Source organism: Podarcis liolepis (genome assembly GCF_965112155.1).
Source record: "Podarcis liolepis genome assembly, chromosome: 5".
NCBI lineage: Eukaryota > Metazoa > Chordata > Lepidosauria > Squamata > Lacertidae > Podarcis > Podarcis liolepis.
In genome coordinates this window covers 52,051,000-52,073,120 of record NC_139556.1, presented here as the reverse complement: position 1 = coordinate 52,073,120, position 22,121 = coordinate 52,051,000, and the positions used below count along the sequence as shown (strand labels likewise).

Sequence of the window (22,121 nt, the reverse complement as noted above, 5' to 3'; positions counted from 1 at the left end):
CCTTTTGGAGCTTGGCACTTGTACTGCTCGATGCAACAGCAGGTGAGATCCAATTGTTACTTTGAATGTGGCATTGCATGATCCCCAAACTAATGTTGGTTTGCAGCAGTGTGCCTCTGAGATACGGTGCGTCAGGGAAAGGGAGCTGAACAGTGTGATACACATCCCAGTAAGTCTGCTGAAGGATGCCAAAGTGAAGTAGTAAGAGAGACTGAGTTCTTCCTTACTGCAGATGGAGAGATGGTGAGAGGGAAATTAAGGTGCAAGTTAGTGTTGGGATTTAGATCCTAATTATGTATTATTAGGAATGGGAGAGAAATTTGATTTAGTTCACATTTAAAGGTGAACCTCCCTAATCTGGATTTTCTGAAACAATACGCAAACTGAGAGCCTATGAGATGGCTGTGAATGCTGTTAAGAAGTCTTATTTCTCAGCTTCCATTTCATCTGCTAGCTCTGGCCCGGCACAACATTTCAGAATAATTAGGTCTTTAACGCCCCCAGTGGGACAGCCAAATTTAAATACGAATTTGACCCATAGCTGTGAGGCATTCGCGAGCTTTTTTGTGGAGAAGGTCCTGCTGCTCCGCCATGACCTCTCTGCCAATTTGAATACAGCAATAGAACTGGAGGCCCCTCGACTGTCCTTGGGTCCAGTATTGGACCATTTCGACTGGATACTCCCTGCTGATGTGGACAGATTCCTCCGAGCTGGAAGGCCCACCACTTGCCTCCTCAACCTGTGCCCATCTTAGCTGATTAGAGCGTGCCCAGACGAGGTGCGGGTCCCCTTGGGTGAGATCATAAACTTGTCCCTTGGCACAAGGACATTCCCAGGGGAGCTGAAGGAAGCAGTGGTGTGTCCGCTCTTAAATAAAACACCATTAGATCCTTTAGATCTATCCAATTACTGCCCAGTTTTGAATCTTTCATACCTGGGTAAGGTAATTGAGAGAGCGGTTGCTGAACAGCTTGGTAGGTTTCTGGAGGAAACATTGGCTTGGATCAATTCTAGTCCGGCTTTTGCCCTGGTTATGGGACCGAGATGGCTCTGGTCGCCCTAACAGATGATATCCGTAGACAACTGGACTGAGGCGGGTCGGGACGGCCTTCGGCATGGTTGATCATGAACTTTTGGACCACTGCCTTGCCGACGTGGGGATTCAGGGCACAGTCCGACAATGGCTGCGTTCCTTTATCTCAGGTCAGGGACAGAGGGTGGTGCTAGGGAAGGAGATGTTGTCGCAGCACCGCTTGGTGTGTGGAGTGCTGCAGGGCGCAATCCTTTCCCTGATGTTTTTTAACATCTTTATGTGCCCCCTTGCCCAGATTGTCCAGAGTTTTGGGCTGGGTTGTCATCAATATGCTGATGACACCCAGCTCTATCTGTTGATGGATGGCCATCCTGAGTCGGCCTTGGACACACTGACCAGATGTCTGGAAGCTGTGGCTGGATGGCTGTGTGGGAGCCTGTTGAAGTTAAACCCTTTGAAGACAGAGGACCTCTGGTGGGTCGGGACGGCATGGGGAACTCCCATCTCTTGCGGGGGCTCAACTTGTGCCAGTGCCTTCTGTCAAGAGTTTGGGTGAAACCTTCGACGCCTCCCTCTCCATGGAGGCGCAGGTTGCAACTACTGCAAAGGCAGTATTTTTCCATCTCCGCCATATCATTATTTTTTTAGAATAATTTTTTATTAACCGACCAATCACATAAAATCAAACCAAATTACATAAATTCCAAATTACACAGCCAAATTTTAAATTTTTGTTGGGGGTACCCATATTTCAAGTTCCGAAGGGATCCAATCAACTTCTTGCTTCTTACTGCTGTTTTAATGTCCACAAATCTAACCTTATGATGTTCACAGTACTATCCAGTCCTTTCTTATTATTTTTCCACATCTCTTGTTGTTATTTTCATATATTTTTACTTTTTCTTTGTGACCTCTGATAGTCTCCGCAAGCTGGTTAGAACAGTTTGTAATCCTGCGTGGATATATATTTTTTTATCCAGTAGCCATATCCAGACATTTTCCATATAACATCACTTCCACACATCAAAACAGTCTTAGCGTCATTAATCTTCACCAATCTGCCTCCTTTCTCAAAACCTCTGAGGAGATTCACTAGGAATGCAGTCTGAAAACAAGTCCGTTCTTCCTCCCGGCTATAAATCCTTTGGCAAGATGGCGACTCCGAATTAATTGCTGCGCCATTCCCAAAAGCTCTTATTGCTTCTCAGTCTCCATAAAGCATACTTTTGGTTAAAGTTTATCTCCACACAGACCTTAATCATCCTGCTTGGGTCAGTTCAACCGACGATTCTAATGAGGAGGGGTTCTTGTAAATCACATAGAAGGAAAGTAAAAAAGGTCCCCCCCCCCATTCAGCCCCATTGTCAGCATACCCAGCCTTTGGTGTATCTTCATCGTAAAATATTCCTGTTTCTCCAGCCCGTCGTCTTCTTTCGCAGAGGTCACTTAAATTAGCAGACTTCACTCCCCTTCTTCACTTGAAATATGTGCATTTGCTTCTTTTGTAATTAATTATTCCAAATTGTTGCAACTAGTGCACGATCAGAGACAGCATTCAGGAGAGACGAGGTCCACACGGGGGCATTCTACCTAGGGCCCTCACCCTCTTCTTTCGAATTAGGGGGTGATTTATGGGCACAGCAGGCAAGGGCAGTGTTCCCCATTTCCTTGGGGCAACAAGGGAGGCTGCCTACTCCCATAACAGCCTCTTAATTACACCGTGTGGGTCGGAGAGATGGTATTGTCGGCCATCTTCCAATGCGCCCCCTAGTGGCCCCCCCATCTCCGCCATATCTTTTTTTAAAAAAAGTAATATTTATTAATAATTTCAGAATTACAGAAAAAAATAAAAAATAAAAAGCAACACTACAATACATAAAAAGAAGAAAAAACGCAAAACATAAAAACCAATACAACAATACAATAAAAAATAAAAAATAAAAGAAGGGGGGGAAAGGCACAAATCCCATATAACTTCCATTTGCTTGTTTCGTTGACCTCCTCACACCTCCCTTTTTGTATTCTAGTTTAGTTAGTTATTTCAGCAAATTCTTTCCATCTTTCTCAATTTTTATTAAATAATTTATCTTAACAATTTAACCTATTAATTAACTCGACAGATCCTTCCCATCTTTCCCCATATTCTGTTATTCAAATTACCTTAATTTATTTAACCTTATCTTACCATAAAATATCTTAAATGCAGTTGTTCAGGTAAGTGATGTGTACAAAAATGCGTATACTAGGGTAAAGTATAAAAGGCATTTGTTATTGAAATTAACACATCAAAGTGCAGTATATTAAGGAAAACGGCTTTACAAAAATGTTTGCATTGGCCAAATTACATAAAAGTGTGTATTTTTGGAGAAATTTATGCTAAATGCTGATGAATTTTAATTTTAAAGATTGAAATTTAAGATTGAAAAAATGAAAACAGAAAGAAACCAAAATGGAAAGATGAACCTATCTAAACATTTTATTCACAAACCAATTGCTCTGTTAACACGTACAAGTCCTTCTGCATTATATTGTGCCACTATTCTGAACATGAGACAATTGCTGGAAGCAGTCTTAAATAACTGCCTTATTTCACATGAGCTTGCCTGAACATCAAAAAAGGACAGACTGTGAATTCTTTTAGTACTTTGGTCACTCACGCTTTGGTTATTTGCTCCCCATATAACAGGAAAAGAAGTCTGCTATGACCGGCTGGGCTGCTTTTCAGATGATATACCATGGGCTGGAACTGTACAACGACCAATCGCAAAGTTACCTTGGTCCCCAACAAGAATAAACACTCGCTTCCTTCTCTACACAAAGCAGAACCCTAATAACTTCCAAGTAAGGCCTACAACCATGTAAAATTGCAAGATTTCCCCATACACAGAATAAAAGGGGATAATACTCTAAGGGCACTTCCAGGCTTGCTATTTTCAGGTAGGATTCAATCAATATGGGCAAATTCAGGTGGCACAATTATAGTTGACTGGGAGGTCTTGCCCTGCAGACCCACCTCTCCCAAAGTATCAGGGTTTTTTTTGCAATAAGGAAAGTGGCAGAAAAATGAACTGGAAAGTGTTGAACAATGTTGTCTAACATCCCTACATTCAGATCTTAATGAATGCCTGTTAAATGGCCAACACCATCTAATCTCACTGCAAACAAATCAGGATGAGTGCTCAAAAAGCAGGTCATCTGGAGGTGGCCTCAGAGAAACACCTCTGTGAAACATATAGAAATTCACAGACAGTGTGGGTGAATTAAAACACATCTCAATCATTATGGATGGTGTTTGGTACTTTCACTCAGTTTTAGGTGGGTTGGGAGAAGCAGTTAAAGTTTATATTCTTTCATACCTTTCACAGGAAATCACTGCAATTAATCCAGAAACGATTGATTATTCAAACTTTAATGCCAGCAAGATAACTCGCTTCATTACCCATGGATTTGTAGATCAAGGTGAAGAAAACTGGCTGTCAGACATGTGCAAGGTACAGTACAATGTTATGTTCATGAAATAGCTCTGAAATACATTCATATCCAGACATATAGCCCTCACAATTATCATAGCTCTTTGCCTGTTACCAATTTGCCATAGGGAACATGCAACAACAACAACAACAACAACCATAAGAATTATGAACTTGCACTTAATTGTGAGTTCAGATTTTCATTTGTCAGGATTAACTAAAGTATTTTCTTGGAGGGACTTAAAGATCATGTCATCCAGTACCCTAAAATGAAGCCAGATGTGTCACACTCAAATGCTTCTGAGGCTCTGATACTTAAAATATGAAGTGATTTTCCTCTTACTTGACTCACTTGCAAAACAGTTAGGCCATGTGGGGCCTAGAAATGCTGCAGTGTGGAGTGCTCTTGTTCAGGGTTCCAGCCAGCCAACCCTGCCATTTTTTAGGATACTCCGTTCCATTTCCCCTCCCTTCTCCAGTTTCCACCTCCTCAACACTCATCATTCAATGATCATTGGACTCTGAGGGTTTGAAAATCAGGGTTGCATGTTGCATCTTTTTTGTATTGCTGGAAACCTTGGGGTTTCTACAAGTATGCTAATACCTCTCCCGTGTGTGTGTGTGTGTGTGTGTGTGTGTGTGTGTGTGTGTGGTGCCACTGTGGCTACTTAGGAGTAGCACTTGCCTCCAAACTTTGCTAGTATAGTGAAAATAGATAACACAAGGAAATGAACGATGAAACATGACAAAGGTAAAATGGCCTAAGGCAGCTGCCAGCCAAGGTGGCTACAGTAGCACAATTCTGTGAATAATAGGATAAGTGGTGCTTTAGCACAAAGAGAACATTCAGGATTTGTAGAGCCAGGACGCTGTCCCTCAAGTTTGTTTTTACTCTGTTTGCATCAGAGGATGTTTCAAGTGGAAGATGTGAACTGCATCTGCATAGACTGGAGTAGTGGTTCCAGGTGTCCATACACCCAAGCATCGAACAATATTCGTGTGGTGGGAGCTGAGGTGGCCTACTTTGTAAATGTCCTTCAGGTAAGAGCAGTTCCATTCACTATGCCATAGTTATGAATCCTACAGTTACTGGAAGGCATCCGTGACCAGAAAGATTAAATCATTTGATAAAATCTGGGCAAAAAACCCCACCCAAATACTTTTCCAAGCATTATTTTATACAAGAAACAATTTATTATATCTTCTGGTGGACAGAGTGAGTTTAGTGTCAAAATTCAGTTACCATATTCCGGGAAGATGTTTTGTTAGGGAGAGGAAAAGGTTGTCACTTATAGCTAAGCCAATATTGAAATTTTAGCAAGGAAGTATAATCCTAGTATTCAGTTTTAAATATGCATTCTTGACTACCGCAAGCACTAGGGCAAGATTTGCAAAGCCATATATTAATTATGCACTTGATTCAAATTTAATGCAGCAATATGCAAAGCAGTCAGACAAAAATAGAACCCTTAATATAAAATAAATACATAGATAGCATACAAATGGTTTAAAAAGGAAACAAAATAACCATAGTGACTTTCCCAATGCCACCAAGCAGAAGTCCACAGCTAAGAACAAAATTCAGAACTCCTGTGTCAAAATCCAAAAGGTATTATATCCACTGAGCTACAGACCATCTCAATATATATTATTTGTGCTAAGTAACAAGCACCAGTTAAGAGCTGATGCTGCCTTCACCAATGTTGTGGTGTCCTGCTGTTTTGGACTACAACTCCTAGCATCCCCAGTCAATGTACTGGCTAGGATTGATGAGAGTTGTGATCAAAAACAGCTGGAGGGCACCATATGGAGGAAAGTTGATCTAACCTAGCTGGCATCTTATTTAAAAGATATGAAATCCAAAAATATGCTATGTCTTTCTTCAACTCTGTAGTTTTGCAATGTCCTTCAGCACCTTTAAGCTACCTGTAAAGTCAGTCTCTCCCCCCCTCCCCCTCCCCCTTTCTCTCTCACACATGGAGTGGCTCCAAGCTGAATTCAGCTTGTAAGGATAAAGGTTTGTGTAGATTGAGTTACAAACTGAATGAACCATAACACACATCTACCAGCGTGTATGCTGTTTTCTTTACAATTGCTCTTTTTTTAGTCAAAGTATGGATACTCTCCATCCATGGTTCATTTCATTGGCCACAGCCTTGGGGCACATGCAGGTGGTGAGATGGGAAGAAGAGTACCAGGAATTGGAAGAATAACTGGTAAGTTGGTGCAATGCAAATTGGTATCAAGACAATCAATATGGACTTTGAATCTTATCTGCCATGTTGTACTTATGTAATTATAGTAGCTTAATATAGTATATTGGGAGGAAAATGTTTAATGAATGGGAAAGTGTGAATGTACTTTGGCATGTGTTGCTGTTGGGTGTAGCCTAGTCTACTGTAGAATGGCATTTGAAAGCCCAGCAATATAACACTGCCTTGGAGATACAAGAATAGGCATATTTCAGGATCAGTGCAGTTACAGATGTTTTACAATCCTGCACAGGTTCAGATAATTTGTCTGAGGGGATTTCCTGGCAAATAATTGAATGCAAAGTTGTTCTGATGGGAATCAGAATTTTCCCAGCTCCGCTCCCATTTCCAATAATATGTTGTTAGTTGTTACTTCAGTTAACTGTGGTTCAACATATTCCGTAAATTTTCATCTCTTAAAACAAACATTTAAATGTTTATAGGACTGGATCCTGCTCAACCCTATTTTCAAGGCACGCCAACTGAGGTCAGACTGGATAAAAGTCACGCTGATTTTGTTGACATTATTCATACTGATTCAGCCCCAACCATTCCATACTTGGGTAAGTTGACTGCAGTATACAACATGTGCAATAATATGCATGCAATCTTTCAGATTTAACATATACTTATCTGCTATGAACTTTCCAGGGTTTGGTATAAGTCAAGCTATAGGACACCTTGATTTTTATCCAAATGGAGGAGAATATATGCCGGGATGTAAGAAGAATCCTATTTCACAAATAGTTGACATTGATGGAATCTGGGAAGGTATGTATCAAATCAGGGAAACAGGGACAGAGGTAGGATGTGTGGTCATGAATAGACTGGAGCCCAAAGGCTGGATTAAAGATAGAGATGGGGGAGGGATTGCACAGTTACTTCAATCAGTTGCTGACTGCTAGACCAGCCTATAAGGAAAAGCTTTATAATGTCTGTTTCCTCTTGATTGCAACTGCAAGAGTCAGTGATGGTCACCTACTTGGATGTCAGGTCAGAGGAATACCAATTGCTGGGAATTACAAGTGGGGAGAGCACTATTGAATCCAGGTGCTGCTTGCAGGTTGGCCTCCATGAGAATAGGATGCTGCCTTTGGCCTAATCCTACAGGGCTCTTCTTATGATCTTATGATCGCTTTGCATGGTGAGTTGACCAGCTTTAGGCTGTAGGGCAGGCATGTCCAAAGTCTGTTTGGGGGGCCTAATCTGGCCTGTCGGTTGGTTTAATCCAGCCCCTGTGGCAGTTTCCTGGCACAAAATCCTAAAAAAACCTCAACAACTTCAATCCTAAAAAAAGGTCAACAACCAACTTTGGTCGGCCCTTTGGCCCTCATTTCATCAAATCTGGCCCTCTTCAAAAAAAGTTTGGACACCACTGCTGTAGGGTCAGCTGAGAGCACTAAGATCAGCACTGTAGGCTATAGGGGTGCCCTCTATCTGATTGGCTGACTAAGCTCCAGAGCACTGGTGCTACAGAAGGTTTGGCACCAAAGAATGTCTGCTGGAGGTTACTGTTCAATACCTTCTTTAGTTTTTTATGTTATACCACCAAAATACTTGCAAAAGTAGATTCATTTAGCCTTTTAAATCCCACTGACTTCCATGAGAGAATAAAATACATACTCAAATCTCTTCTGCTGAAATTAATAGGACTTTAGAACGCTTAAATCTGTATAGATGAATGGGTTGTTTCCAACACTGCTGTTATGCTCATGCATCAGACTTTGACTTGTGTGGTGGAACCCTCAGCCCACTGTGCCCCTTAGAAATCTGATCCTGAGGTTTAAGGGGACCCTTTGGAGCAGATTTGGTGGGTGGGCAGAAGGAGAGGAAAGGAGACTTTTCAATGTACTCTTGATGCAGGAAACATGTTGTATGGGAGTGCACTGAAGCCAGAATTAATGGTAATGTATACACAGCCTGGTTTTTACTCAGAGCAGACCTATTAAAATGAATGAACCCACATTAGTCATGTCTATTAATCTCAGTTGATCAATTCTGACTAGCATTGGATACAACCCATACTGAAGAGATAAGCAACTTTTCAAAATATATAGTAGATAGGAAGATAATTTGTGTACATGTTTTGTGTTATGTACTTATTTTGATAATTAGCAAATATGTATATAAGTACATGTGTGATATTTTTTGAATTTACTATTAATTTTCAATCTTTGATAATTTAAGAAAATGAAATATAGTCCAGGGCTAGAAATCATGACACACAGCAATAAAAACAGTGTGTTTTCTTGTCAATCCCACAAATCAAGATTGCATTATAGAAGCATAGCAAGTGTTAATGAATCTTCCTTAGTAAAATATCCCAAACCTTGTCATCCTTATATGTCCCCAAACCTCCTATCTGATTCATTTATGAAAAACTTGTTCCATTACACTGATTCAACAGGCATAAAATCTGTCAATATGATGGCAGATATAAAAAAGACACCTACTTAATTATAGTTCTGTTGCATCCAATATTTTCCCTAATTAGCATACAGAATAGAAACAAACAGGAATTAATTCAGTTGAGAAAAGCTGCCTATGATAGAAATAAATACAGCTTAAACTATTCCAATGATTTGAAGATTGAGGACAGAACATAATCTCTGTTACTTAGTTTCTTGGCAGCAGTGCTAGACAATGGTGTTAGCATATGAGGAATGACCTTGATATTTGGGTATGTTGCTGCATTTGTGATTATTGCTTTCGGCAGTGAAAATAATCAAATTCTATCACGTCTTTTTCTATTCAAAATGGAATTGAAAAGGAACAAGGGATTCTACTAACAGATACAGTGAGCTAGGGATGAAGCAGATCAGTTTTCCATGCTTCCGATTTCACACATCACTCAAGGGGAATTTTGAATGTTAAGAATGAGATTTCAACCCTCAACATTAATTTTGGTCATAGTACCCAATGCTGTTTGTGCACTATTAATGAAGCACAGGCCACTCAGAAAGATACAGGGACCAATTGCAGGGTTAGAATACTTTCCAGTGGCTTTTCCTATGAGTGTCAAAGACTGAAGAACTGTTCAATACCAATTTTGTTACAAAAACACTGAATCAAGAATCAAGGATTATATTAGCAACAGGTATTGACTATTTACATACAGGATATGAAACCTGGGATACTACTAGAAGTCAAATCTCAGATTTAAGATTTAAACATAATGCTAAGCCAAACCATGGCTAAGTATGAATGAAGAAGTGTGCTAGTGCAGTTTTTGAAAACTATGGATGCTTTGCAGTAGTTTTCATGCTACTGGAACCTAAGCCATGGTTGGTCTTAGTATTATGTCTGAACTTAGGCTCATGGTTTATCTTCCCCAAACGAACCACAAGCAACAAGCTGAGAACAAACCTTAGAGGCAACTAACTGTTGCTGTTTTGCAGCAAAACAAACATGAGCTAAAGTAACCCAGTGTAACCAATCTTTTGCTTCCCTTATCCCACCAATGCTGATGCATTCTTAATCTTACAAGGGGGTATTTTGGAATCTACCATTGCTTGAAATGTGGTTGTGAACAGTTAGAGAGAATTTAGTTAAATCCAGAAAGGGGGATAAAAGCAGAAGCTGTGCATATAGCCTTGGTCAAAGCACATGATACAAAGAAGAATCAAAAAGTAAACTATAGCACATAACAGCAGTTTCTTTTGCACAGGAACCCGTGACTTTGTGGCCTGTAACCACTTGCGAAGCTACAAGTATTATTCAGATAGCATTGTCTTCCCAGATGGATTTTTGGGTTACCCCTGTGCAGCATACAACTTATTTGAAACGGTATGTTATTTGTGTATCTCAGGAGCAACACCTCATGTTATTGCTTCATCATGCACATGCAGTAGAATGCAGTTTTCCAGTTTGCTAAGATCCCTTGACACTAGGTTATGTGTGAAGAAAAAGACTGGTCATTTGTAATGCCAAACCATGCCTTAGGAGAACAGGAACAAGGCCTGTGCTCACGTGGTCTTCCTCATCCTCCTTCTTCCCTCTCATATGCCATTTAATTTGCTTCAAATCATTGTTTGCAATTACCGGTATATCCAAATAAGAAAACTGGTTTTCAACTACCCTCCATGCTGGGACTGCAAACCAGTTGCAAATCATGAGTTCCATTCCTGGTTTGGAGGGCAAGTGCGAACCATAGTTTGCCAGCTGGGATGCAACTGTAAGTTGTAGTTTGTCACAAACCAGAAAGTAACCAATTAAGCACAATGAATGAGAGGAGGAAGAAGCACATGATGTGAAGACTCAACCATGTAATGCCAAGCCATGGGAACCAACTCACTCTGAGGCAGTTGTACCAGTACAACAGGTCAAGGTCCATAAAAGAATAATTGGAATCTTGGGAATAGGTTACTGGACTAGTAGCAGAATGATGCAAGGCAGTCACAGTGAGAATTGAAGACTGATTAACATTAACTTCATATTACTATTGAAATAAATAGTAGTAGTTTTGGGTATAAGCTTTTGTGTGCATGCACACTTCTTCAGCGTGCATGCACACGAAAGCTTATACCCAGAACTACCTAGTTGGTCTCCAAGGTGCTACTGGACAATTTTTAATTTTTATTTATTTATTTCGACTACATCAGACCAACATGGCTACCTACCTGAATCTAGATTCATATTACTATTGTCATTGTTTTCTGAACAGGAACTGTCAACTTCTTCAAATGTAAAAGTCCTAAAATAAACTCTAGGGTGGTATTTTCCCACGGCAAAGGGAAAGACATGTACAATGTAACTTCTATCATCTTAAACTTAAAGGGTTATCAACCATGCAAACATTCTTATAATGTAGACCACTGAGAACAACTTCAAGGGACACACACAATTAATGCTTGCAGATTAGGTGAATTCTAGAATCAAGGCTTAGTTAACAAAGGCTCTATAATGATATTGCATTTTGACTTTTATAATAGGTTTAAGGACAGCAGGCTGCCTTAATTCTCTTCTATGTACTAATTTGCTTCTGAAATGTCTTGAGAATATGGCATGGGTCAGGTAAGGCATTAGTGAGTGGGCCACGAGGACTTTTGCACCAGCCCTGGGTGTCCTGCCTTTGCAATACCTTTTAAAAAGCACCACTTTGCCTACAGGACAACTTGGCACACTCCATAGTGGAGAGCTTAATTTGCCAAAGGGAATCTGTACATAAAAAGTAGCATATGCAAATTTGTGTCATGGGTCTGTGTCTTGGGCCCTTAAAGTACCTTGCAGTACCCCGGCACGTGACCTCCAAGTTGATCTTTGAGCCACAACAAGCAGTCAATTGTCCAGGGCAGGACAATGAAAGAGGTGTTGAACAGTTATTAGGTATGGCTTCCCAACAGTGCAACAAGTGAGAGAAATAATTGTTGCAATATGAATAAAATGAGTTTTCCTGTTTTCACTAGGATGGCTGCTTCCCATGTCCAAATGGTGGATGCCCTAAAATGGGTCACTATGCAATTGAATCTAAAGGCAGATTCACCTCTTCATTTACAAAGCTTTATCTGAACACTGGAGATGCCAAGGATTTTGCCCGTAAGTTCACTTTTGGAGTAAACTCTGAAGGCTGACCTTCATCCTATATTGGCAGCTCAGAGAACTGTATGAAACAATAGTTTGTTACAAAGATTACAGTTTGCTCTATTGGTCTGGATTTCCATCTTGTATGTGGAGCAAAAAATATCCTAGATAACAGGCAGCATCTTTCCCAAAAGCCAAGACAACACTTCAGATGCTGCTAAATTGTGCCTAGACAGGTGTAGTGTTTCAGCAAGCAAGAGCCACACACAAAGCAAGCTTTTGTGCACAGAGATCAGAATCAGATGTACACCAAATGTGCCATAATTCAGAGCACCTGTGTTCTGATTCACAGTGGTCTATCTAGCTCAGTATTGTCTACACAGTCAGCAGCTCTCCAGGGATTCAGTCAAGAGTTTTTTCCAGCTGGTCCCAGCTGATATTCCAGGGATTGAAACTGGGACCTTCCGCATGCAAAGCAGTTGCCCTAGCCAGGAACTATAGCCTGGAGCCATACTCTTTGCCTAGAGAAGTATTCAATTAATTCCACAACTTGAAGTGAAAGAGGATATTGCATAATACATTTGGTTTTGCAAATGATGGCTAAAGTTCCTCTGGTCTGAATCCTTCACATAAAAGAAATATCTGATATCAACACACAAAATTAAGACGAAGAAGAATTAAATGTCAAGAATCATAGGAACTTGCCTGATGAAAATCAAAATCTTGCTATTTGTGTTGTTCAGGTTGGAGGTACAAAATATCAGTCACTCTGTCTGGAAGAAGCAGTGTCCGTGGATACATAAATATTGCCCTATATGGAAGTGGAGGGAACACAAAGCAATATCAGATTTTCAAGTAAGTACGGTGGGTAGAAAATTAGATTTTAAAATATGTGTTCCTACTTGACATTTGTTTTTCTGTTTCTCTTTTTCTACTTGTAAGATATTTGATATTTTTTTCTTTTCATATGGGGCGAACAGAAATGCAAATAAAGCTAAACAACAGATTCATATTGCATTACAATACATTCTATTTCATCTTCTAACAATTTTCTAGCAAATGGAGTTTTCTACATTAACCTCAAGAGCTCTTTTCTGTTTGGTTAGCCTACTTGTTTATTGAATTTATGACCCACCTTTCTGCAATAAAGCCTCTAAGGTAGTTAACAAAAAATATAGATACAAATGAAAAAATAAACACAAATAACAGAGCAGCAAAAACCCAGTTTGCTTCTCAAGTGTGCTCTGCTCAGCTCTACTCAGCTCTGCCAGGCTCTGCCAGAGTGAGGTGCACCCTTCCAGTATGAAAAGCCCTATTATACCTGCCAAAATGTGGGCAGGCAGATGCAAGCAAAAGCCCCTGAAAGAAGACATTTGTGGGGGCAGAAAGGGACAGAGCTGGGTTAGCCAAGGATCCACTGGATCCTTACTCAGTCAAGGTATAGTAGCTGATAAGCCTAAACCAGCCCTCCAACCTTTGTGCCAGGAATTCGGATTGCACACTAAAGGTTACAAAATTTACTAATTACTGACACTTTAGGGATCATATACAGTGGTACCTCGGGTTAAGTACTTAATTCGTTCCGGAGGTCCGTACTTAACCTGAAACTGTTCTTAACCTGAAGCACCACTTTAGCTAATGGGGCCTCCTGCTGCTGCTACGTCGCCGGAGTACGATTTCTGTTCTCATCCTGAAGCAAAGTTCTTAACCTGAAGCACTATTTCTGGGTTAGCGGATTCTGCATCCTGAAGCGTATGTAACCTGAAGCGTATGTAACCCGAGGTACCACTGTATATCAAATCAGTGTGTTTCTTATCCTAATCCACATCAGTTTGAATTACAGGAACTCTTTTCGGCCATTTTGCTGCCCAGTCACCCTGTTGTGGTGGTTTTCACAGTACATTTGCAGTTTTTGATTAAGATGGGTGGGTCCATAAGAGCATGGGGCTTATGCACCTTCTTTTAAAAGTTGTGTAGAAGTCATGCAGGCTACACCTGCTGAAATTCCCTCTTCAGCTCAGCTGTAAAGTTGCAGGAACCCTGCCCTCTTTTACACTTTTCTGCCCCCAGTTTAACATCATGGGCAAAGTTGCACATTTCCCTGTGAGTGCCTGACTTGGAATTATTTATAATCAGTATAAAACTTAAATACAGTTCCTCAGGTGACTGAGGAAAGGGCGGAATAAATGACCCAGCTCCCTGCCACAGTTGGTTGCTTGGCAACAGCCAACAGTGACCCAACCCTGACAATGGCCCTCCGTTGCCTAGCCTCAAACCAGTGCTGGTTAGTTGGCAACTCAAATTTCTTGAAAAAGATCATCAATGAAAGGGCCAGCCCAATACATTTTGCCCCTGATGCAAATGACAAGAACCCTCCCCATGTCCATAGGCCAACTGGTGTGGCAGTTGAAATTTACCTCAGCTCTGGCAATGGGACAGCTATCCCCCACAGTATCCAAGGGCAGCGGCCTAGTTTAATGGATTTGGAAGAAGCCATGTGGAAGACCCAGTTCTGTCTTCCAACGGAGGAGAATGACCCAGGGTTTCAGGAGGAACAGCCAGCCCTCCAGTGTCTGCCACCTGAGGCACTTGCCTCACTATTTCTAGCAGAAACTGATCAATAATGTCAGTTAACCATTGCCATGTAGGTGGTAGTTTCTCTCTTTGATATTTCAGTTTATCAGAGTTTGCCTTTCTGTTTTCTTCACTTCCAGCTTCATTCCCTTCTTTGTTAGGTCTCTCCCTTCAACTTTCACACAACTCTTCTGTTTCCCCTCCTCAACCAAAAGCCCTTCCTTTATTGACTCCTGTTTTATTTTCTCACAGCTCGTTTTTATAAGGTGCCCAGGAGGAGGCAATATATTACCCCCTACACACAGGGGGAGGGGGGAGAGCAGCATCTGCCACCCTGAGGCCATTGCTTCACTCCTCCTAATGATAGGGCCGACCTGAGAACCCACCAACAATTTTGGATGCAAAAACTGAACCATGGCTCAGTTTTGTGGAGTTCCCTCCCAGCTGATATCAGAAAGATCCCCTCCCGGTTGAAATTCCAGAATCAAATGAGGCCCTTTTAAAATTTTATTTCAGTGGGCATTTTCAGTCAGCTTTCTCATTCCATGGTTAGTTTTAAGTCGTTTTATCTTTATTGCATCATGTTAACCATACTGCACAGCTCTTAAAGATGATGGTGCTAAGCGATATATAAATGGTTGAAAAGACAGAAAGAAATTCCTAGCAACAAAACTAGAAATGGGTCAGGGTTTTAATTTAAAGTGATATCTAATTTCGTGATATCACGTTTATTGACATGGATTTTTCTGGGCATTTTAATTTCGTTAACAAAATGTATATACTGCTTGACTGAATCTCGTTTCTAAGCAATTTACAAGAAATATTACAATTATCTATATAAATAGTTAAAGACAAGTGTCAGGGTTGCTTCCAGATCCTAGCTCACAGAGGATCACGCTAGCCAGCGATCATTAAATAAAAGTCTTTATTGAGTTACAGTTTCCATTCTCAAGCTGCTGCGTGCAACTCTACGTCTTATGCTTAGATCGGCGAAGCTTCGTCTGAATCTCCGCCCCTTGTACACCAACTTAATATCCTAGCCCTGCTCCACCTTTTCCGCCTGACTGTTCTTCTCTGGGTCCCTCTGCCCCCCGGGGTCTCTTCCTTCCGGGATTCTTCTGACGCTGACCCCCCGGACCCTCCTGTCTCCTTGCGCCGGGCTTTAGGACCTGGCTCCCTTTCCGGGCTGCCTACTGCGCCACCTTCCTGTGCATTTGAACTTGGCGCGCGCGCCCAACCTTCCACTTTCCGTCTAACCGTCTCTTCGCTCCCCGATGGAGGTGTGGCCACTCCTGACTCGTGCCCTCCCTCCTGTTGTGAGCTGCCAGCGCTTGATCCCTGGCGCCCTTCCTCTTCCCTGCTCTCTGGCGGTGACGCTGGTCCCGATTTCCAACTGCTCTCCTCTGAGTCCCCTCTGGCTCTATCTTCCTGGGGTGTCCCCCTAGTCTCCCCCCTTGCCCTGGCCACTGGTGCTCCTTTCTGTGAATCTTCTGATTCACTGGAAAGACTCGGAGATCTCGGGTCGTCGTCATCACTCATCTTTTCTTCTGCCTCCTCCCCCTCGCTCTCTGTTTCCTCCCTTGCCCTCGCCTCTGCTCCTGAACCCCTGACAACAAGTAATTAGAAACATTTTAAAAACAATTAAAATCAGCAGTAAACTAAAAAAGAAATTAGAGCACACCAACATTTATGTGTCTGGATAGGCTTATCCAAGTGAAAATGTTTTACGCAGGTGCTGAAAGGAATACAACAACGGTGCCTAATTGATGTCAATAGGTAGGAGTTCCAAAGTTTCCAATGCTGTAGAATTTTGTTTGTCGAATACTGTCCTGGTCTCATAAATTATTTAGAACACATACCACCCACACTTTTTCACGTTAGTCACTCTATTTTCAAATGTCATCTGCGTTAAGAGGGAGAAAACGCCCCTCTGGTATTTTCCGAAATGTGATTTTAAGCTTCCGCTTTTTGTTTGCTGTGACTGTCTGAGCTAAAAGCCCTGGTACATTATAGCTATTCAAAAATGTCACTTTCCAGCCTGCTATTTATTTAGTTTAGCCAGCAGCAATGTGTTTTAGTGCTGAAAAGTAGATTTAATAGCAGGGACATTTTAAATGATTTCTACAATAAATCATTTTAATCTAAGCCAAATATCACCTGTCTGTCATGCAATATAAGCATGGTGGAGGGGGAAAGAAACTCTGGCACACAGTAGTAAACAAACCCACATATATATAGTGCACATTTTTTGTATCCCTTTCATGCATTTGGCCCTCATTCTTCTCCATCGTGGTCTAGACAATACATTATCTACTGGGATTATAGCATTCCTTTGGCAGGTTTCGCACCTCCCCAGGCAATACTGTATAATAATCTGCTCCAAATCACCTGAAGGACTGTAGGCTTTCTTAAATGAGCCTATGCTTATCCAACTATATATGCTGCCCATGTCATGTCTTCCATGGATGCATAGAGTTGAGGGACCTTTTGAGATCTACATGGATAAAGCTGTCATAGTTTTTAGGATCTTTGTGTTTTTTTCAAAGAGCCTTTGTGTTTACTGTTCCATTCCAATCTTCAAAAGCAGGTCAGGGGAGGGGCTGCCCCCCTGATCCCCTTCTCATCTCCCCATCTTGTATAATTTATACACTTTAAAGGTGCTAGTTGGCTGTGGTGATTCTAACCATGTGGAGATGTGGTAGTGTTGCCTCCTCTTGAAATAAACTTGCCTAGAATCAATGTGGGGCATTGGAATGCACCTCAGAGCAAGACATATTCACCTATAGATCTCCACACAAAAATCTATGGATAAGATACTTTCCTGTCAATAATTTTTCATCAGACTAGGGTTTTTACCTTAGTCTGGCAAAGTCAGGTCTAGTCAGACTTGTATACTTTACAGGTCAACTCACGATATCTATAAAGACCAGTCAAATGATTCTCCTCAAGTAACATTCAACATTGAGATTTGTATATACTGACCCAAATGGACTATCTGACATTATATAAAACAGTTTCCAATTTATGAGGCATTTCAGAGTCCATGGCCTTTTAAACTGGGGTGGGTGAGGTATTGTTTTTGTTTGTTATTGTGGTAATTTTTGTGTTTTGTGGTAAACTGCTCTGTGATCTTCCGGTGAAGGGTGGCATATAAATAAATAAATTTATATTACAACAACAACGATAATTGCTGAGCAAGACCACTAGTGGATTGAAATGCATCTGGGTCTTGGTATTGTTGCTGGTCACATGATTTTTGGTTCTCACCATTCTTGCTGGCTACTTGTTATCTTACTACATTTCTCCATATTTTTGGAAAGTTTAAAATTGAATTCTCTTCTTATGTACATATTGCAATAGTAATCCTTGCACCTTTTGCTCATACTCGATTGTGTGCCTTGTTCCCTATTTTTCACCTTGCTGTGCTAACTTAAGAGGTGGTTGTCCATAATCACTAAACCCAGCTTCATCATTCTACTTGAGTAATCCCAATTTTTCAAAACAGTCGATGGAGGATGGGAACCCTAGGGTTACCATGTGGGCAAGAGCTGCAGGCCTCTCTTGCAGTAAACTCTTGCATTCCTTCTTCTCACTTAGTGGTTGTCTGAATTCACCCTTTCTGCATTGCAAGTGAAATTCTCAGGAGCTGATGGAAAAGAAGCCAGATCAATGTGTTGGTATCTTCAGATGTGACAACACCATTGAGATGTTCAAATCTGATTATGTGTGTTACCTCTTACAATGTTAGGTACTGAATAGTACATGATGCACTTGTGAACACAATATCCTAGAAACCACAGTGGCTGGACCAATGGCCAACACATCCTCTTGTGTCAATTAGCCTTCACCATGACACAGCATGATCAGTCAATAATGAAGGAAATCACTTACCTGTTTTTATTTTTCAAGGGGAATGTTGAAGCCTGGCACTATACATACCAACTTCACCGACATAGACGTCAATATTGGAGCAGTAACTAAAGTTAAATTCCTTTGGAACAATGATATCATAAACCCAACCTTTCCCAAATTGGGAGCCTCTAAGATTCAGGTGCAAGATGGAGAAGATGGACATATGTATGTATAAGTGTTTTTTAAAAAGAACCTCTTTGTGTATTTGTATCATATTTTTTCTCTCCAAGGGGGAAACTCCAACCTGATGAAACTTATACCCACCTAATTGATGTACAACTTAATGTTGGATCAGTTACTAAGGTTAAATTTCTGTGGAACAACAATATCATAAATCCAACTTTGCCCAAACTGGGAGCAGCAAAGATTACAGTACAGGATGGAGAAGATGGGACAGTGTATGTATCCATTTGCTGTTTTATACAAAAAAGCACCAACCCATACATATCTATTAAAGATATACAATTATCTTCAAAATAGACCAGAGGCCCAACACTGTTGCAGGAGAGTTTTGAGGAGAAAGATACTAATCAGTAGCCTGTTTTTAGTATATTTTGAATACTTTAAAGACAAATTTAGGGGTGACTAAACCTGTGGTCTTTCCATTGTTGCTGGACTACAGTTCCCAGCAATCCTGACCCGCATGGTAAATGGTCAAGGATGATGGGATTTGGAGTCCAGCAATGTCTGAAAAGCCACAGGCTAGCCATTCATGCTACACAACCAATGGTGTAGTGCTTAGCATTGGATTAGGACCTACCTGAGAAACCAGGGTTCAAATCCCCACTTGGCCATGAAGCTCACTGGGTGACCTTGGGCCAGTCATAGTCTCACATCTCTCTTAGCCTTGGCATTGGTTGCATACATGTTTAAAAATAGTATTGGAAAGAGTGTGTATGTTGAACATAATTTGACTCTTGTGGTTTTGATTTAGCTATTGTTAGGGTGTTGCATTTAAAACTGATAGTTGTGCAGGGCAGATTTATACATTCTTACACAGAAACCCCTGTGTGTCCAATGTGTTATTTAAAATTAATTTAATTTTTGTAGCAATAAATTATATGAACAGCAACCCCCTGCATGTCTACTCAGAAATAAGCTCCATTAGGTTTAGCAAAGGTTGCTCCCAGATAAGTATCTTTAGGAATGGACATTTAAATGTAAGTTTTTCAGTTATCATTATTCATTCAGTTAGGCAATGTTAGCCGCTGAAGTGAATTGCCTTATGGCCCTTCCCTCTGGACTTTGTGGTCTTATGGGCCTCCCTTGGTTAGATTGTAAGGTGTCTAATTTCACTTAGTTTAAAGTGCAATCAAGCAGCCCTACTGTGTTTGGGAACCTTCCAATTATTTCTGCTGAGTGTGCCCCTAAAACCTTCCCTTAGTGCAGATGTGGGAAATTTTTGGTTCTCCAGATGTTGTTGAACTACAGTTCTCATCAGCCCCAGCAGCTAATGACTACTGATGATGAGAGTCATGGTTCAGCAACCTCTGGAGGGCTAATGGTTCCTAACACCTGCCTTAGTGCACTGCTGGGAATTTTGTAAGATGTTTGCATGGACGTTGCAAATATGACCAAAGTATAAGAATGAATGAACATGGGTAGTTCCTTGCAGGAAATAAGTACTTTAGTATTGGTCCCAGTGACATAAGAAGGCCCTGGAATGGGATACAATGTGGTGATGTATAATATTCCTTTTGCAAAAAGCCTGGGCCTTAAATCCCCCCCCAAAAAAAGATTCTTTAAGTAACCTTTTAGAATGTTCTTTAAATAACCAGCATTATTCTAGCATTAGAGATATTCAATAGATGAAGATAAAATCAACACAATTATAAAAAATGCTGATACAAAATTAAATAAATGCACACTCTGTATTTATTACATTTTCTAGGAGCGTAAGATGCAAAATTAAAACATTCTACTAAAATGGACTTGCAATAAAAATGAAACATTAACACTTTTAAACTAATGAATATATATGTGTTTTTTAATCCTCAGATACAATTTCTGTGGTAGTGACACAGTGAGAGAAGATGTTCTGCAAACACTTACACCATGCTGAATAACAAGAAAAAATAGCAAAAGCTTTTATGCAAATCTTAATAAAAAGTCATAATCCTCCGCAGTCCACTTTCTAGGACATTTGGCTGTTAACTGCTTTTGTATTATTTTATGTGATAATTTTTCTGTACTAGAATGTGAAAGAGATGACTAATTTATAAAAAAGAAAATGTTGCCTTTTCCATTTAAAAGACCCAAACATAGGCATACTAAGCTGCAATAGACCACAGCAGCAAAACTGCAGGGGAATGTTTGCCTAGAAGAGGCACATTCCAGCCTCATGCGCTCGTGAATATATGAAGTGCCAAATTAATTGTAATGGATGGCACAGATCCCTTTTCATAAAATGCAAATATATGTGTGTTATCCCTATCAATATGAATAGAGCATCCTTTGCAGGTTGAGAAACTGTATATGCACTGGTTACCGGCCTTTAATCCAGCATACTACAGAATATAGTTAAGCTCAGTGCTTTTCTTCAAGGAAAAAAGGTTCCAGTACTCCCCATGAAGTTGTTACAGTAATTGTCACACTTTTAACCAGTGCTTTTCTTCTAGAAAATCAAGGTGCCGGTACTGCGTACCTTTGAGTACACGCAGAAGAAAAGCACCGGTTAAGCTTAACTACTTGCATCCAAATACACATCCCATTGAAAGAAATGCAGTGGAAATGGACAAGCAGGTTGATGGACTGTACCTAAAGAGCGTTCATCAACAGCAACTTGTCAACCTGGAGAGAAGAAGCAAGCCTTGGGGTTTGGTCTTGGGTACTGCATTGCTCAATATCTTTATAAATGGCTTGAATGAAAGAGTAGAATGTATGTTAATCAAAGCTGCAGATGGCACCAAATCAATGGCATAAAACAGTCTCTTGCTGTACATCTCCCCTTCACATACAGGACTCTCTCTCCACCCAAGCTAAGGATTGGGGAAGGACTAGATTGGACTGCAAATCTTTTAAGACAGCCAAGAGGGATATTCAGCCACAAAGCCAAAAATTGATTGAGAGGAAGAGAACCCCAGGGCTATTTTTTTTAAAAAATAATAATTCTGTCCCCCTCAAAAAATTTTATGGGAATTTTGTGATTGTTTTCATCCAATGCTAGGCTCTTGTCACTTTTAGCTTTCCAGGCCAGTCATCATTATGTACCTATAGAGCTATAGAATAGCTGTTCATGAGTATGTGAGGAAGTTATTTCGTTGTGTTTAACAATCTAGTTGCAGAATATAGTGGTTCAATTATGAATATGCAAAAAAAAACACCATGAAAGACTCTGTTAAACTGTTCATTGTTTTCTC

At 40.6% G+C, this 22,121-nt stretch overlaps 1 protein-coding gene across 1 annotated transcript; it reads left to right on the top strand.

Moving 5' to 3' along the window:
- Positions 1-1,116: 1,116 nt before the first annotated feature.
- LOC310707877 (pancreatic triacylglycerol lipase-like) lies at positions 1,117-20,916 on the top strand (the record flags this gene model as incomplete). Its single annotated transcript, XM_083505335.1, has 12 exons — positions 1,117-1,204; positions 3,721-3,875; positions 4,400-4,525; positions 5,411-5,545; positions 6,612-6,720; positions 7,200-7,319; positions 7,408-7,527; positions 10,424-10,542; positions 12,162-12,291; positions 13,020-13,131; positions 18,993-19,160; positions 20,761-20,916. The coding sequence occupies 12 exons, from the start codon at positions 1,117-1,119 to the stop codon at positions 20,822-20,824; spliced, it is 1,446 nt and encodes a 481-aa protein (XP_083361461.1). The 3' UTR covers positions 20,825-20,916.
- Positions 20,917-22,121: the final 1,205 nt, after the last annotated feature.